At 37.7% G+C, this 19,536-nt stretch overlaps 1 protein-coding gene across 2 annotated transcripts in view; it reads right to left on the reverse strand.

Annotated features, from left to right (window-relative positions):
* Positions 1-19,536, reverse strand: part of kalrna (kalirin RhoGEF kinase a) — a 129,195-nt gene that overhangs the window by 60,410 nt on the left and 49,249 nt on the right. For both annotated transcript variants that reach the window (XM_087803518.1, XM_087803520.1), the window contains 17 exons: positions 18,019-18,141; positions 16,165-16,287; positions 15,899-16,090; positions 12,452-12,583; positions 12,254-12,352; positions 12,042-12,173; positions 9,584-9,706; positions 6,473-6,664; positions 6,241-6,410; positions 5,020-5,194; positions 4,709-4,955; positions 4,478-4,644; positions 2,156-2,275; positions 1,005-1,073; positions 793-942; positions 573-722; positions 391-505 (listed from right to left, as the gene is read on the reverse strand). In XM_087803518.1, the coding sequence (XP_087659644.1) occupies positions 391-505; positions 573-722; positions 793-942; positions 1,005-1,073; positions 2,156-2,275; positions 4,478-4,644; positions 4,709-4,955; positions 5,020-5,194; positions 6,241-6,410; positions 6,473-6,664; positions 9,584-9,706; positions 12,042-12,173; positions 12,254-12,352; positions 12,452-12,583; positions 15,899-16,090; positions 16,165-16,287; positions 18,019-18,141 (2,479 nt within the window). The remainder of the gene's footprint in view (positions 1-390; positions 506-572; positions 723-792; positions 943-1,004; positions 1,074-2,155; positions 2,276-4,477; positions 4,645-4,708; positions 4,956-5,019; positions 5,195-6,240; positions 6,411-6,472; positions 6,665-9,583; positions 9,707-12,041; positions 12,174-12,253; positions 12,353-12,451; positions 12,584-15,898; positions 16,091-16,164; positions 16,288-18,018; positions 18,142-19,536) is intronic.

Consider the following 19,536-nt stretch of genomic DNA (forward strand, 5'->3'; position numbering starts at 1 on the left):
ATGAGAATTTCCTTTTTTATTAACTGGAACTGAAATTCATATATTAACAAAATAAATACATATTGAATTTTATATTGAATTAAAAAAGGTATGAATAAAAATATAACGAATATATATCATTTATAGTGTATTAGTTGAATTAGAATATCAAACTCTATGTGTAAAAATGGTTTGTTCATTCTGAGAATATTCATTTTAAATTAAATTATATAAAAAAAAGAATTCAATGTTTCACTATACAAAATATTTAATTTAATTATTCCAAAAAATGTCTTCCACATTCAAAATGTTAAATTTTACTGGCACTGATATTCTTCCATCAATAAAACTATGTACATATTAGTCCCTCGTGAAAGTCAATCGTCGGCCCCTGAGTGACCTTGTACTCACCTTTGACCTGCGTCTCCGGTCCTCGGGCGTGACTGTCGGCCCCCGACATGCTCACGTTGTTCCTGTGGATGTACTTGAGGAAAACCTCTGCGTTCCTCCGGGCCAGAGTGCAGGCCTGCCGCACGGAAACACTCCATGATAAACTGATAAAACATCAACTCAGAGCAGGAGGTGATTCCGACCTTGAGAAACGCCTCCTTCTGCTCCAGGTGTTTGCTGATCAGAGGCAGGAGATGGTCGCTGTCTGCAGGCGTTCCCAGCTTGTCGTGGCTCCCGCACCAGTCCTCGTCCCGCCGGTACTCCTGCTCCAGACTCTCCAGAACGCTGCACACCTGAACCCCGGACACACCTGTGACCCACATCCTCTCACACCCTTCATACCCTCTCTCTCTCCATCCAAACCTGCTCGGACGTCTTGTAAAAAGCCACCGAGGCGTTGACCAGCTTCAGCCGGTCCTCCATCTTCAGCATCAGCTGCTGCCAGTGGACCGCCACCTTCTCCGCGCAGTTCCTGATGGCCTCCGGGTCGTAGTGGCCGGCCTGGAGCATCATCTGAGGAGGATGCAAGAGTGGATCACGACACGTTCTTGGAGCAACGGCGGCGGTGGTTTTACCTCGGCTTTCTGCTGGACCTGCAGGGCGCTCTGGTGGGTCTTCTGGAGGGAGTTGGCGTGGAACAGAGACTGACGGAGGCAGAAATTGGGAGTTTAGTTGGACTTGACGGTCACATCTAGGGGTGTGTGTTGTCAAGAATCTGAGGATAATATCGTGATACAGTGACATAGATATAGTGATACTGTAGTAACAAGTATATATGTGTAGTATTGTTGAGTACTTAACTCTGGGGTTGCAGAATTTACAGACCACATGACTCTTGAAGAAGTCGTAACTGCTTTCATTTGTTTTAAAACCAAAAATAAGTCCAAACATCAGCTTTAAAAGCTGCTTGAGTCCACTGTATCCTCTCGTCCTCAGTCATTGCAAAATTTACAGACCACATGACTCTTGAAGAAGTCGTAACTGCTTTCATTTGTTTTAAAACCAAAAATAAGTCCAAACATCAGCTTTAAAAGCTGCTGGAGTCGACCGTATCCTCTCGTCCTCAGTCATCTCGCAAGATTTTAATGTTTCTTTAGCTGCAGTGGACTTAATGACTGCTGCCATCTAGCGGCATGGAGTATAATTGCAACACAAAAATGACCAAACATCATGACTATAAAGAGGAGAGCACCATCTAGTGGACTTCCAAGATAAAGACACTGTGTCATGACACCTCATCAGCACATAAAACATCAACTATCCAGGTAAAGAGAAGTCATTAGCCCAGGTTACCAGCTCATAACATGTAAGAATAACCACTGTCATGAATTCTTTCTAGATGAGGAGCAGATTAAGAAAATCTGTTTTTGTGATTTTTAAACTGAAATGAACACAATTGATACGAAAATGAATGCATGTGTCAACATCTGGAACACTATAGAGTCGACGAATGCAATGATTTTTGAGTTGCCCGATGATGAGAAAGGGTGTGTGTGTGCGTCAGTGTGTGTGTGTGTGTGTGTGTGTGTGTGTGTGTGTAGGTGTGTGTGTGTGTTTGTAATGTGTGTAGCCATCTGCTCCTATTCAAACCTGCAGCACGCTGGAATAATTATTGTGGGAGTTAAAATACAGTGAGTTTCTGCAGCGATAATTAGCGCTCATCTGTGTGCGTGTGTGTAGGTGTGTGTGTGTGTGTGTGTAGGTGTGTGTGTGTGTGTGTGTGTACCTCTATTGCCATCTGGAACTGTTCATGTTCCCTCTGCAGCTGCTCAGCCTCCGATAGAGAGCTGGCGTTCACCATGCTGGCGTTCAACATTGACTCTCCGTTACGAATCCAGCCGAGCACCTGAAGGTGCAAACAAAACAAACAAACAAGTTAATAACAACACATGGCAACGCTGTGTCTTTTTTTCCCTCCTTTGTTTGTGTTCATTTTTGCTCTTCGTCTGTTTACCTTTTACTCATCATCACAAATCTTTTATTTTGCAGGTTTTCATGTTAAACACAACGTGAGATCATTTGTTCTTATTATGTAGGTGTGTATTGTCAAGAGTGTGGTGATATATGTGTAGTATTGTCCAGTATTTGACTCTGGTGTTGTAGTATTTACAGACCACATGACTCTTGACAAAGTCGTAACTGCTTTCATTTGTTTTGAAACTAAAATATGTCGAAACATCAGCTTTAAAAGCTGCCGGAGTTGACTGTATCCTCTCGTCCTCAGTCATCATCAAAATCTGGATTTTATTGTAACTTTAGCTGTGGAGGACGTAAGGACTGCTGCCATCTAGTGGCCGTAGGTTTAATGGCAAAAATGAACAAAAGTTGTGAATATTTCATTGTAAATAAGAAATGGAATTATTTTTATTTTATACACAATATTTTGGATACACATATACTCATTAATAACCTAAATATTATTGATAAATATATAATATTAAAATACAAAAATTAATAATAATTGATACAGTGTCGCAATATATCAGCATTACACCCCTTCTGTTATCTCCGGGTCAAGGTGACCCAAAGGCCCGAAAACAAATGTAATTGTTTTATCCCTTGTGTTTCTTTATGAGGCCTTAACAAGCCATCACTAACATAAGTAGTCGAAGAAAATTAAAACAACATAATAATCAATTCAGAGAATACAGAAGATATAAAAAAGGATCCTCTTCGACGACATCAGCTTCACATTCGGAGGTTGCTGATCCTCATCCCTCAAAGACTATTCTCCCTAAATCCTCATTTGTAAGTTCGAGCTCAGACACAAAGAGATCGGACCAGGAACGTTGTATTGATCTGTGGTGTCACAGGAAGTGGGACAAACATCTCACAGGACGCGTCAATGAGATGTTTGTTATAACGACCCTTGTTAATTATTAATATTTCCATCTGCTGCAGCTGCGACTCGTGTATTGATGAGTGGATTCACGTAAACATTTATTCAGGTCAACTCTAAGAAACACAATGAACATCTAAAAGAAGGTGCTTTACTTCTGATTCTTGCCAATGGTTTAGAGGTTTTATTTTATTTCGTCAGTGTCATCACAATATTGAATAGTTTAATGTAACATTTGAAATGTTGAAACTTGATTTTTTTTTTATTCATATGTTTCTGTTTTGTTTTTTTTTTCCGATTGAATTGTCTTTTGAATAATCAAATGAAATAATGTCTATATTAAAAGGTAAAAGGGAATCCACATGAATAAATTAATTCATTTGTTTAAATTAAATGATTGTATACTGAAAGGTTGAATTTAACATTTGAAATGTTTCAATATTTCACTTTATATTTTTTATTAAAATGTTGCTTTTATTTTTACCCATTGAATTATTAATTAATTTTAATTTAATTTAATTATTGTATATTGAAAGGTTGAATTTAACATTTGAAATGTTTCAATATTTCACTTTATATTTTTTATTAAAATGTTGCTTTTATTTTTACCCATTTAATTATTAATTAATTTTAATTTAATTTAATTATTGTGTATTGAAAGGTTGAATTTAACATTTGAAATGTTGACACTTTGTATTTTTTAGTAAAATTTGCTGTTATTTTTTACCATTGAATTAGTCATTTATTTTAATTTAATTTAATTATTGTATATTGAAAAGATGAAATAACAGTGACAACATTGTTATATTAAATTTTAAAGGAAATAGATTTAATAAATTGAATTAAGAAAATTATGGGAAATCTTTTCTTTTTTTTAATATTTCAATTTGTTAATTCAGTTATATATTAAAAAGAGAATTCTACCTTGAAAAACACAAATGATTTAATAACAAATACGTGTGTTTCATGTTTACAATTGAAGGTATCGAATTTATTTATTTTTAACAATTGAATGCGTAAACAAAAAATAATAGTATTAAAGTTAAAGTGTAACTATGAATCATTCAATTTTCTCACAACGTTTATATACTTCCAAATATATTGTCACAAACACACTAAATCAAACCTACAATCCTGAAACTTAATGAGGTTTTCATACCTTTACAATTTTATTTTGGCACAGATTCTCACTGGATTTTTAATTCTTACCTGTTTCACTTCCGCCTGAAGGTGGCGCAGTTGCAGACTCTGCTCAAGCTTGGTGTGTGTGTGCTGAGCGTTCAGCTCCACCTCCTGCTGCTTCTCGTGGAGAAACTCCAGCAGCTCCTGCACCTGCGAGGCCAAGTCCATGTCCTTCTCCCCGGTCAGCTCGATCCCTGACGCACACGAAAAAAGAAGTCTTGGACCTGGAAACATCAAAGTGATCCTCGGAGGGCTTACCTGAAGCCTGGACCTCCATGATGTACTGGTGGAGGTCTTGACCTTGCTGCATCACTTCGAAGGTCATGTTGTTCATCGCCGCCTTCCTCTCGGCGTGTCGTTTCAACCTCTGCTCGGCCAGACCGATGTCCTCGGCTCCGCCGGACGAGCTGCTGCTGCCGGTGCTGCTGGTGCTCCCCGACGAGCGTCCGGTGTCGCTCAGCTGCCGGGACAGGTCCTCGTTCCAGGCGTCCAGCTCCGCCGTCACCTGGGAGGGAAAAAAAACGTCACCATCGAGAGGAACCCGGGGGGGATTCCTGGCGATTTCTCACCTCTATGGTGTACTGTTCGAAGATGCGCAGCTGGAGGAAGATGTCCAGTTTTATCTTTCTTTCGTGGAACAGTTCCTCCATCTGGCCCTGGGCCTCGTCCAGCTGCTGCAGCACCCCCTGGATGTGTGCGATGGAACTGCAGTGAGGAGTCTTGTTGGTGGACATGGCTGCGTCTCTGCAGAAGAAGAAACAAACACTTCAAAGATAGGGATGAAAATGAGAGAAGTTTATCTTTGATGTCAGAATGTTGAATGGTTGATTTAACGCTTTTAATTTTTTAAGCATTTAATTAAAAACAATAATATTTGTATAAATTAATTTGCATAGTTGTTTTTATAAAATAATGGAATTCAACTATTTGTAAAGGTTGAACTAGTCTTTTTTTCCATTTAGATCTTTTGAATATTTTCAAAATAAATGCATTTTTTAAAACTAATTCCAATAATTCAACTTTTTTCCCTTAACTAATAGCTTAACTAATATTTGCTCCTTCACAGACTTTTAAATTCAATATAACATTGTTTTAAATTCAACTATTAAATCAAAATAAATGTAAACATTTGAAAAACAAATGATTGAATTAAATTATTTAATTTTAAAATTCAACATTACACGGTACAAATTATTGAATTTAATTATAAATAAAAAAATAACTTAACGCTAAAAAAACAAAAACTATATTACAATAAAAATAACATTAATGATTCAATATTGTGATGTCACTGATATATATTTCTTTAGAAAATTACATTATTTTTCAAATAAAAGTGGAACTAAAATGGAGATTAAAATTAAAGGTTGTATGAAGTGTTTTTAAAAAAGTATTTAAAATCTGGAAATATATAAACAAGAGATTGTTAGAGTCAATAATGTGAACGCTTGATGGATCTACTGACTCCTTTAAGAAACATCTTAAGACGTTTCTATTTGTTCAGGCTTTTCCTTGATTTTCTGGAACTCCTGTTGTGTTATCAGTTTTATCTTGACCTTTAAAGTATGTACTTTTTTTTTCTGAGTATTGTTTTGATTGTTTAAGCGCTTTGTGACCCTGGTCTAGAAAAGCGCTATATAAATAAATTTTACTTACTTACTTTCTTACATTTACAATAAGTAACGTACAAAGATAACGATAAATTAAATGAAATAAACAGTCTCATCTGATTGTGTCACAGACATTCTTCAGCCCCTTCACTCGAGAGCCAGATCTAGGCTGACACCGACCTGAGCTGCTGCATCAGTTCTTCTCCCTCCTTGATCACGTTGAGCGTCGCCTCCAACGTGGCCGTCTGCTGCTGCTGGAACTGCTGGATCAGCGCCTGGACCGAGTCCACCGAGTCGCAGGTGACGTCGTCCAGCAGCTGCTTCTGGAGCTCCTCCATCCAGGACCACAACTTGGACCCGAAAGAGGTTTTAGTTTCACCTTGAGGTAAAAGTACACGAATCGTCGTCTCACCTCTTTGGTGTGCATGTGGAAGGACACCGACATGTCCAGCAGCAGCTTCCTGTGCTCCACGCGTCTCACAAAGTCCTGTATCCGGACCTCCAGGTGTCGGGCGGCCTTGTAGATCTCCTCCGGGTCGCACTCTCCGGTCTGGGCGAGCTGCTCCGCCGCCTCCAGCAGCTTGTCAGCGTTCGTGTACGTGTTCTGAGGAGGAAGAAGGAAACAACATCCTCAACATTAGCTCAATGTCGCGCAGCATCACTCACCAAAACATAGTTTAAGAGCCAAATGAAAGTTACACGCAGCATTTATTTAGTGATAAATATCTTGATCGGTCCTTTACAATATTGTTTATCTATTTTTATTTTTTAAATCCTATCGAAAAAAACGAAATAATCAAACATTCAATTATTGCTAACATGGCTAATTTGCTAACAAACTAAACTAGACAAAAGTAGTTCAGAAAAAAAGCTAGAAAAGCTAAAGTTGCACATTGTTAGTTATAAAGTGTTACAACTGTAATATAAAGTGGAAAAACAGTTAAATTAATTGTATTATTAGTGTCAACAACATCAATAAAAAGGCTAACATAGCAGCTAGCTCTGCTATCACAGCATCTAGCACTGCTGCTGCTATGGTGGCTCTGAAGGACCAAAAGCGAAAACAAATTATAAAACAAAGTATACAATTAAAACACCAAAATAAATCTTTCTTTTTACAACTATTTATCGTAAAGAAATGTATTATTATAATTTAGACCTTTTACAAATATTATTACTAGCAGCCAAAAAAAAGGGTAATTGTAAATGCTGTTTTATTAACAGAATTTTCTAAATATATATATATATATATGTAAAAAGACGTATGCACTGTCTGTCTGTGCATTTATAGTTTCCTAAAACACTTAAAAATATCAAACAGTAGGTATTATTGAATATAATATGTAAACTTTTGATAAATAAAAATATTATAGTGTATATTATTCTACATTTTAACAAATCCCCTGTTTCTGTAAATAATGTTGGATATAATCTGGAGGTTGACCTCTACTGGTTGGAGTTTGAAATTAAAACTTGCCTTTTAATTAAATCAAGATAAAAAGTTTCACCAAATTGTTCAATTACAACGGAATTGAGGGATTAAGATTAGTATTTAAAAATATTGTTACAGTTTATTGTTTGGGTTCAGATTGAGCTGGATGACAACAGGAACTGATTCACATCAAAATCCCCACACCAATGAGGAAAAGTCCTTATATTTTTTGGATTTCATACTCTGGGGAAACCAGTGAGACATGTAAGGAGTTACAGAAAGGAGTCGTGCTAGAGACCGGATTCTCAGAAGATATACCGTGAATAAATTAAAAAACATAAGGAGTCACATTCTGGAGGCGGAGACACATTAATATGAAATTGAGCATGAAATATTCCAGCACTTCCGACAGATGGGTCTACACTCCCGGGGAATATAATCTGAACATCAAACATGCATAACAGGAACATTTTCTACATAATCATTTCGTTTTGGGTAGTAAAGTACGCTACAGAGGGTGGGGGGAGGGGGGGGACGTGGGGTGACCCAAATAATGTGGATCATAAGAAGGTTAATCCTAATCCAGAGTATAAACATCAGATTACATAACAGTTATAGGATTATAGTTCACAAAACATTTGTACTATAATTTAACTAGAGTGAAGGGAAAAGTCAAAAGATAGAGTGATGTCATTTTATTCGAATTGATTTATGTATTTAGCTAATTCCAAAATTAAATATAAAATGTAAGAAGCTAATCTTCATATCCTTATCAGTAGTGATGGGTTGATGAGGTTTCATGATACACTTTAGTAATTGTCAGCTCGGTAAGTAACCCTAACAGTTTTAAAGTATGGTAGTGTTTTTCGGATTAAATAATGTAACACAGAGAGTGACATCTAGTGGGCTTTTAAAATGATGGCACTGTATCATGATACCTCATCATCTGTTTCATGAAACACCTACTACAAACAAGCATGTTTATCCTGAGTTCATTGTGTCAACAAAGTGCAAATAAAGCTAATAAATAGTGATGTGTTGATGAAGCCTCATGAAAAACTTATGAGGTATCATGATACAGTGTCTTTAGATGTCATTCTCTGCTTCATAATCTTTGTTCTGATCTACTAATTCAATTTAACCTGTTTTTTTTCAAACTGAAAGCATCCGAATACATCATCAGTTGTTTCATGAAGCTTCATCAACACATCACTATTTATTAGCTATTTTAGCACTTTGTTTACTCAATGAACTCGTAATAAATATGCCAGTTGGTACTAGGTGTTTCATGAAACAGCTGATCAGGTATCGTGATACATATTTTAAAGGCCACTAGATGTCACTCTCTGCTCTATATTCTTTGACCATAAACCACTAATTCAATGAAACCATACTTTTAAAAGGACTGGTTCAACTACTAAGATCAACTGTTTCATGAAACCTCATCAACCCATCGGTATTTTCATGATCTAGTCGTAGCATCAGCAATAAAGGTCTAACACTGGGGTCTCAAACTCAACTGAGGTCAATTCTTGTAGGTCTTTTAGCATTTTTCTCTGAATGTCTTTGTTCCTAATTTAATTTATATATTTTTCTTTTATAACATATGGATTTTTGTGTGGTTACACTTTGAATTTTGGGCATTTTTTCCCAATTGAAAGTGTTTTTTAATTTATTTTAAATCTGTTCCGTCTTAACTATATAATCAAAGCAATATAAATAAATAATAAATATAAATGATGCGATTAAAATTTTGCATTTTTATTCCTTAAACATCCCACTTTGAACAAAAATGGAGAATTATGAATGGAAGGCCACATAAAATCATGTGACAGTTGAGAATGTAGACTGTTGTGCTGATACATTGTAAGAAACATAAATTAATAATTAATGAATAATTAATAATTTTCAAGTTTAAAAATTTGAAAAATAAGTTAAAAAGTCTCTCAAATGTTCCTCGTTCTGGTTCTTGAAAAACCACAGCACGTAGCAAAAAAATGCTATCAGTAACTTCTTCATATTTAAAGATCAGCCAGTTTTTTTTTTAATAAAAAAACAATTAAACCTCTAAGACTGAAGACACCTGCTCACCTGAGCCACGTCCTCGAAGTCGTCGTGTCTCTTCTGCAGAGCTCTGGCTCGGTGCAGCGACTTCCCGACGCCGGTGTGTTTGCTGAGGAAGGCCTCGCCGTGGTTCTCGATCCAGTCCATCACCTGTCAAGACAACCAGACACGGGTCACCATCGTTTTCATCATCATCTCGGGTGATGACACACCAGCGTAATCGTCTCTTGATAAAAAGACCAGGAGAGAAACAAGACAAAAACCTTGACGATGAAAAGGTGGAAAATGTAGGTCAGACTTACAGTCGGTGACGCTGAAAACAATCGCACACTTTATGCACAATCATTTTTGTTTGTTTTTTGGAGTTTGTTATGAGTTTGTGTGCAATGTAATGTGTTGAGCAAATGCTAAGTGTGTGAGAGTGTGTGTCAGCCTGTGTTATAGTGTGTTTTATGGGTCTTAACTTGTGACGAAGTATATCTGAGTGAATACTTTTGAGCCTTCAATGGTGTTTGTGTTACTTTGTTTCATCCATTCAGAGATAGTTTGTGTTAATATTTAGTGTGTTTCTGACTTTTTACTGCGAGTCTCCTGGTTCTTTTCAGCGACTGAAGAATCATCTTATTCGGCCCCAAAAAAATGCTAAACTCTGAGGTTCTCCACGTCATTCCGGTTTCCACGGTAACCGGGCTGCCGTAACTCCCGCCGTCTCTCCCGCAGGACGTCGGTTTGATACCCGACCCTCTTTTTTTTTACTTCGATTTTTAAAAGTAAACGCGTGTGTTTAGCTGAGCTTCTCTGGCTCCTGTGCGGATTATGACCTCATTACAACCACAGGAGGAATATTTGGGTTACCATGCCGACAGTAGCTGAAATGTGAGTGGGAGAAATTCCAGGAGATGTAATCTTGTCAGCGAGTAGAACATGAAGCTCTGCGGTGAGTTTTTGGAAGCTCAAACGATTGCTTGTGTATTAGCTGAAAGTGTTTGTCTTCCACCCAGATTACCGCAGATTATCCCTCGTCCAGAAAGAACGGGACAATTTATTGTTGAAGGTTTAAACAGATGCTAAAAGTACAGAGAGAACTAGAGGATGGTGAATTATGTGTTCCTTTTGCATCATACAGATGTGGTCATAATGTTATGGCCAGTTATAGTTAAAGAAAATGTCTTTCCTTAAATGTTTCTACACCCCTGGTTACTAGAATGAGTCATATGCAATACCCGTCTTCGCCTGTAGGTGATACACGCCGAAACAGTTTTTATTTACTTTCATTTTTTCTCTATATTTGTGAACTCTTTATTCTAGAATCGCATCACGTTAATCTCCAGCCACCATTAATCTGTCTCTAAAGTTCTGATCGGTAGTTACAGATTCGTGAAGCCGGATCGCCATGGAAACCGTCTCCTCGCAAACGAGGAGCATGATTGTCATTAGTTCCAGTGAGCAAGGTCGATTTGACTCAGTCGTCACTTCGTCACACAGCAGAGGACACACGAGAACCAGAGGCTCGGATATTAAAGAGGGTTTTTATAGTTTATATCAGTTAATTACATTTAAAATATGTTTTTTTTATTCACATTTTATTTGTGAAAAAGATACCTTTGCTACTTTAAAGGTGTTTTCATAAAGTACACTAACGGTTTTAAATAAAGGTTGAAAAGACATTTAAAAAATAATAAGAGGTAGAAAAGAAAACATGTTCCTGCTATAAGTGGATTTTTTTTAACATAAAATATTCTGCTGATGTAAAGATTATTTATTTTTTAGATAATTTTGTAAAGGGCGTTAAATAATGAATCTATATAAATATTAATTCATGAATAAGAAAAAAAAAAGTCTAACTTTATAAGTTTGTCTTGTTCTTTCCTTTTCTCGGATTGAAAAAAATTGGAAAAAAAAATTGAAAACAATTGAAAAACAAATAAAACAATCTTTATAATCTTCTGGTTTACGAAAAGATAGGTTTAGATAAAATAAGATAACTTTAGATAGGAGAATATAAGGTAAGGTAAATTAAGATATAATTAGATAAGAAAATCTAAGTTAAGATAAAATAAGATATGTTCAGAAAAGGGAATATAAGGTAAGACAAGTAAAGATAAAATAAGATACGAAAAGATAAGTTAAGAAAAATAAGATATGTTAAGATAAGAGATTTTAAGGTAAGACAAGTAAAGATAAAATAAGCTAAATAAGTTAAGAGAATATAGGGTAAGATAAATTAAGATAAAATGTAAATTTTTTCTTCCAACACTGGAGAAATGTGAGTAGTCACACATAAAAGATTAAATATATATATATATTTATATAAGTATAAATTATATTAAAACATACATTACACATAATATCAAAGACAATAATAAATGAAACATAATAATAAACAACAAAACAATAAACAACATGATAAGTAAAATAATAATACATGTATAACCATTAGTACAAGTACACACAGAAGTACAACAGTGGGTGTGTGTTTGTGTACCTGCTGGACGTCCTGTTGAAACACACACAGCTGGAGTCTCTGGTGCAGTCGGACCTTCCTGTGCTGCCAGATGTTCTCCAGGCGTCTCTGGTGGTGCAGGACTTCGTGGACCACGTCCAGGATACAGTGAACCTTCAGATCCAAGAGAGTAATTATTGAAATGACATCAAACCAGCGTCTGATCGATCCATGATCATGGGATGGACACTGACCGCTTTGGAGTAGTTTGCAGTCGCCGTCAGTGACTCGGAGTTCCCTGGACTCAGAGGTCTCTGGAGGACGTCCAGCAGAGCTTTACCATCCTGACTCACCTGCACACAGACAGGTAGAAGTTAATGGATTCAAGATATCGTCCTGCAGATGGAAGTCAGACAGAATAAATGGATCTAGACCGAGCCAAGGGCATGTACCTCAGTGTAGGCCTGGGTGACCTGCTCGTAGAGACTCTGGTGGCGATGGATGGCCACCTCCAGCTCCTGCATCTCAGTGGGCAGACCCCCCTCACTGCACACCTTACACCAGGCGTCCACCTCCGACAGGAACTAGGACAGACCAGACAAGTCAGCAATATTGCTGGAACAATGGTGCTGAGTAGGGACGGATAGTAGGTGTGTGTATTGAAAAGAATCTGGAGATACGATACGGGTCAGGATACAATATATTGCGATATATTATGATACTGTAGTAACAAGGATATATTTGTAGTATTGTCGAGTACTTGACTCTGGTGTTGCAGAATTTACAGACCACATGACTCTTGACGAAGTCGTAACATTTGTTTTGAAACCAAAATATGTCCAAACATCAGCTTTAAAAGCTGCTGGAGTTGACTGTATCCTCTTGTCCTCAGTCATCTCACAGCATTTCATTGTGCCTTTCGCGGCAGATGACATCATGACCGCTGCCGTTTAGAAGTTAAATTGCATCATGAAATTTAAATATACATAATATTAAAGGGATTTTCTTTTTTCCTGGCAACGATACAAACATTTAACATTTATTTATGCATCGGATATGAAATGCAAACACACATTCAGCCCCCAAAAGACTGGAAGAACATAAAACTAAATTTTAGTATACTCTGAAAATATGTCTTTTCTTTTTATTGTTACATTTTTTAATATATAAAACTTCAATTAAGGTTTTTGTTTACGCACTCTCTACACAACGGTTATCGCAAAAAGAAAAATAGTCAATACTAGTGATGGGTTGATGAAGCTTCATGAAACAGCTGATGATGTATCAGTGTCTACATCTTGAAAAAAGGCTACTAGATGTCACTATCTGCTTTATGATCTTTAGATTTTATCTACTTATTAAATGAAATCTATCCATCTATATTCAGTGCTATTTAGTAGCCTTTGTAAAATGAAGGCAATGTATCATGATACCTTATCAGCTATTTCTAACCAATCCCCTAGTTGTGACTGAGACTCTTATTTAAAAACACCCAAAAAACTAACTGAATAAACTCCTTCTTTGTCTCAGAGAACTGATAAAACTGGTAAGAACTTGTAAAATATTTGTTTTACTCAGAAGTTGCAGGTGAATCTGGTCTATGTTTGGATTGAACAAAGCTCCATTACATTGTCCTTTGATCTCAGGATATTGAGATCATTTCTTTCCCCTTATGTAGTATAGTTTTGCACTTTCTAAACATCAAGTTTAGAACTAGTGATGTGTTGATGAAGCTTCATGAAGCAGTGTAATTATTTTCAGAGTCCACTAGATGGCGTCTCTGTACTATTTTACTTTGTTCTAATGAAACAACATTTTTAAACTGATGGTGCCACCTACTGACCTCTAAACAACACTGTTTCATGAAGCTTCATCAGACCATCACTACTTAGAACGTTACTTATTATTTCCTGACTTTAATGATTCAAGATTAATTTAGAGACTTCGATTAACGTCCGACAACTTCTTTCATTTTAAAGGTGCATTTTGAAACTGTGTCTAAAGTACCAGGTTCATCAATAATATGTTTAAAAAGCTGCAGTAGAGCGGTGCAGTTGCTAGGCGACGGAGATGACTTTGAAGGGAACCATAAGAAAGAAAGTGGCGTCAACAACCAAATAAGGTAATGAACACTTGTTTTTTGTCATCTTGTACTTTTTTTTTGTTTCTCTAGTTTCTTAGAAACATGTTTCAAAACTTGAGAGATCTTTGGAAGGAGGGGGTTCTCCTGCTGGGAGCAAGTCCTCGCCAAGTGGATCCGGTCCATCTGTCTCTGCCCCTCCTTTTCCTACCTCTCGGTCCACTCCCTCGCTCAGTGGGCATCAAACCCAGTCCCTTCTGCTCCCAAGTCAACCCTCCAGATCTATTTAATACGATCAGACCACTTCGCTCACACATGCTGCTCTCAGACGGACCAAAGACAGGGACCAGGATCTGAAGACACGACAGAACAGAGCCTTTTTTTTTGTTTTTTACGAGGGAATCCTCCTCGTGCTGTTAGCAAAGATAAACATTTGCCAGAGGAAAAGCTCTTCGGAGAGAAAAATGTTTAGTCTGCAGCGTCTATTAAAATGTCTTTATCGTATATTAAAGACTTTTCACCAGATATGAATCCTCGTGGATTATGTTGCCACGTTGATTTATCACGCGGACTTAAGGCAGGACTGTGAGATACGTGGGAAAAGGACAAACCGGTCCATTTGTTTTGATGTGTTTTTAAATTCATATAATTGTGTTGTTGATATGATGCAAGTTACAAGTTTTAAAAGTCACAAGTCCTCAGACATTTTTGGCCTTCTTTTAGTTCGGAATCTGACGCAATCCGCTGGAAAAATAATGCTAGCATCCTTTTAGGTCAATGCTAACATTTTGATGGGACAATAAAAAATGTAGAACCAAATTATATGGACTTTGCATTTTCTTTTAAAAATAATTTACACGGTTTTCCCCAGACAACTTCAGCCAATTGTTTATATTATTTACCTACTTTTTTTTTTTTCTGTTATTTGGTTTTGTTTTCTTCCCAGGCTTGATCTGGAAAATGTTGGTTAAACACCTCAATGTGGCTTTGAATTGCAAAATCAATCGATCCTTTTCCTTGAGTTATTTCTTTTGATCTATGTCTAATTTGCACTTTGTCATCCTTTGCGCTTTGTTCTTGTTCCATTTTTTATGAAAATATCGTCTGCTGTGAACTGGAAACCCAATTTCCCAAAGAAGATCTAGAGAGGAATTAATAAAGTCTATCTAATCTAATCTAATCTAATCTAAATACTACAACAAAAGACAGACAAACTAACCCTTGCGTTATCCCAGGGTCAAGGTGACCCGAAAGTCCCAAAACAAATGTCTTTGTGGCACCCCTTGTTTTGTCTCTGGGTCAAGGTCAATGACCTCCACCACTGCATATGTATTTCTAGAAGTCATTCACTTTGACCCAGAAACACAAGGGATACCTCAAACAGATTTGTTTTCGGGCCTCCCAGTCAATGCTAACATGTTAAAGGGACAATAAAATATTTAAAACCAAATTTGATATTGACTTTGCATTTTTTTGTTTTTAAAATAATTTCGGCAGTTTTCCCCGGACCACTTCAACTAGTTGTTTTTGCCTATTATTTTCTATTCTCTTCTTCTTGGTTTTTTTTTCTTCATAAGATTGATCTGGAAATTGTTGAAACACTCCCTGGTCTTTCCTGGTCGACCTCTTGACTACAACTCCTATGAACTCCTCATCATGAAATTCTCGGAGAACCAGTGCCCAGCAGAGCCTAAACAGACTTTAAACTTTGCAGAAATGGTTGGAAACTAAATAAGCTCTTAAATAACTCAAGCTTTGGTGAACCATTTCTCCACATTCTGAAGATAAAAATGTCTTAATCAACGTCTTCATCACTCACCTGCTCAGCCTTCTGGTGGAAGACGGACGACATGGCGAGGATGGTGGATCGCTCGTCGAGAGCCGCGGCAAAGCTCTTCCAGTCCAGGTCCAGCTGAGTCGAGATCTGCTTGATCTGGGTCGAGGCGTAGTGACCCGCCTCGGCCAGTCGGCTCGCCACCGACATGATCCTGTTGATGTTCACGTAGGCGTTCTGGAGAAAAAGGTTTTCGTTAGGACTTCTTCGCCGAGTCTTGCTTACGGGAGTGAATTTTTTGAAAGGTGTACCATGGAGTTCATAGCGAAGTGGTTGTGTTGCGTCTGCAGCTCGGCGGCGTGTTGGTAGGCCCGTCCGATCTCAGTGTGACTCTGCAGGAATAACTCCTTGTTGTGGCTGATCCAGTCGAACATCTGCGGACACGGAAATACAGAGAAAATAAAGAGCTATTTGTGGATGATGTATTTAACGCGGCCAAAATGTGTGAAGAAATAAGTGCTGTCGATACAGAACTCTGCAGCAAGAATTCTGACCCGCTCTAGTAGAAGAACTCACATTTCTCCGATCCTTGAAACTCTTCACCGGCTTCCAGTTTCTTTCAGGATCAACTTTAAAATTCTGGTTCTGACTTTCAGATTTATTCATGGTCAGACCTTCCATCAGTAGATTCTGATCCAGACTTACATCGCAGCTCGGGCTCTGAGGTCTGTGGATCAGAATCTACTGATGGTTCCTGAACACGCTTCCGGACCAGAGGAGAGAAATCCTTCCAGACTGTTGCTCCTAAGGTTTGGAACCATCTCTGTGTTTAATGATCTACTGACTCCTTCAAGAAACATCTTAAGACATTTTTATTTGTGCTTTTCCCTGATTTTCTGGAACTCCTGTGTTTGTCTCGATGGTGTCTTGACCTTTTAAGTATATATTTTATTAAGTATTGTTTTGATTGTTTAAGTTCTTTGTGACCCCTGGTCTTGAAAAGCGCTCTATAAATATAAATAAGTTATATATACATTTATTTGTCACATGACAAATCCAGTGCCCTGCGGTTACCATGGTTACCAAAGAAATCTGCACCGTCATTTTTTTTCTGTAAACCGACACCTCATCAGTTCTGTTCATAGTGCTGAGCTGTTTCCACGCTCCCGCCTCCCCCGACTACAATAACCTTTGTTGATTCTGTCGCTTCGACTCACTGTAAATATTTACGGCTTTTTCTTGCGGAGAAGCCGAGAACGAGGACGACGCCCTTCTGTCTCGGCGCTTCGGGACTCACCGGCCTCCTCAGGAGGTTCCATTACAAAACAAAAAATATGATCGATGTTTAATGACTATTTACGACGGCAGGACGTTTTTCTTTAATAAATATTTTGAGAAGGAAATCAACAGTTCATACAAGCTGCTCAAAAGTGACGTCACTGTTGCCCCTTGAGGCCAAAAAGAGAAAGTAGGTGATGAACTGTGCAAGACTAGGTCGAACCCGTTTACCAGATGCTCCCTTACATCCAGCTGCCGTTGAACAATAGCATATTGATTCTGACTGATTCTACAGCCTATAAACAGCAAAGTAAGAAACCTAAAGATAAGATAAGTTAAGTCAATCCTTTATTGTCCCACAGTGGGGAAACTTGAGTTGAGTGTACAATAGAAACAAAAATATAGAAATATGAAACAAAAATTAATATATAGAATAAGGATAATGCAAAAACAATAAAAAGGGTAATAAAATATAATGAGAATAATTATTTTAATTTAGTTAATAGCATTATTTTATTAAATAACATAATAATTAAATAACATAATAACAATGAATTTCAAACGTTAAAACTTTGAATTTATTTCATTGAAATAGTTTCTTTTTAAAATAATTTGATGCAAAAAAGTGAGAGGTTAAATTAAAATAAAAAAGACAATTAAATCTTTAAAAGTTGAATATTTTTTCGAATGGAATGATTTTGTTACACGCAGAGTTTGATACTTGAATTCCAAAAATTCAAATATATTTTCTTAATCAAAGCCTTTTAAATCCAAATAAAATAATCCAGTTTTATTATGGATGTTAAACAAAATTGAAGCGAAACTATCTGCACGTTCAGAAGAACAAACCTGAACCTGGAGACTTCAGCGAGCGAGATCCTACTGACCTTCTCGGCGTCCTGCTCGAAGAGCCGCAGCTGGAAACACTGATCCAGCTTCAGCTTCCTGACGTGCCACGACTGGTGCAGCAGTTGTCTGGTGGAGTGAAGTTTATCCAGCAAACTGGCCACCTGAAGGAAGAACGGACTGAAGTGTCAGGAGGAAAGAACGGGAAATAATGAGCTGATGAAGATATTTTTGGCTTCAATTTACGGCGACACCAGTAGTTTGACATGAAGCTGGACTCACTGGTGACAGTTGCAGAGAGAAGATCTCTGGACAAACTACTGTCCATCATGGATGATGAGGAATGCTCCTCCCATGATGCAACACTAATAGACCCAGGGACTCTTTCTTTGTGCTATTATACTGTTTAATTCTTTTTTGGGGGGGAAAAGTAGATGTATGATGTATTATATTCTATGTTAACCGTCTATACTTTTCTTTGTGTTGTACCCAATTTCTAGAACTCCAAAGGGATTAATAAAGTCCGTCCATCCATCCATCCGTCCGTCCGTCCATCCATCCATCCATCCATCCATCCATCCATCCATCCATCCATCCATCCATCCATCCATCCATCCATCCATCCATCCATCCATCCATCCCACATCATACATCATACATCTACTTTTCCCCCCAAAAAAATAATTAAACAGTATAATAGCACATCCATCCATCCATCCATCCATCCATCCATCCATCCATCCATCCATCCATCCATCCATCTGTCTATCTAACTAGATAGACTAACTAGATACTGGGTGGTGTGTTTGACTACGAGTGGAAAGTCTATTCATTCATTAATTTTCTACCGCTTTATCCCTTGTGGGGGTCGCGGGGAGACTGGAGTCTATCCCAGTTTCATTGGGCGAGAGGCAGGGGACACCCTGGACAGGACGCCAGTCTGTCGCAAGGGGCACAAAGACAGACAACCATTCACACACACACACATACCTACGGATAATTTCCCCAAGTTCTCAATAAACCTCTGTATTTTTTTGGACAGTGGGAGGAAACCGGAGTGCCCGGAGTAAACCTCCGCAACACAGGGAGAACATACTAGTCGACTTCAACTTCCCGAGGGCCAGATTATTTGGAAGGACCTCCAGCCCATCGGCTGCTCTACCAAACATTTCCTTGAATCGAATGTTAGCTACACAATGTTAGCACTTGTGTGTTAAAATAGCAACAGCTACGTTAAACTTCTAGTTGGCGACGCGGACATCTTGAAAGAAAAGTGATGCTCTGTGTCTATATTTTTCAGTCCATCTGTCGTTAAATCTTTTAGTTTTAAGTATAAACTTTACTTCCCTCTGAGAGGGCCACGTAGCATTATCAAAACCGGAGCTTCTCGGCTCACCAAAAAATGTGGATCCAAAGTTCTGTCGGGTTCTTAGACAACAAATGTACGATTCAGAGGTAAATGGAACGAGGTCGCTACAAGAAGTTTGATGGAAAGATAAAAACGGTTCATGAATTCATGAATAATAAAGGAATGTTCCAGCGACTTGTTAAGTTGAGAT

This window comes from Callionymus lyra, chromosome 12 (genome assembly GCF_982586985.1).
Source record: "Callionymus lyra chromosome 12, fCalLyr1.hap1.1, whole genome shotgun sequence".
In the NCBI taxonomy this organism is placed as follows: Eukaryota; Metazoa; Chordata; class Actinopteri; order Syngnathiformes; family Callionymidae; genus Callionymus; species Callionymus lyra.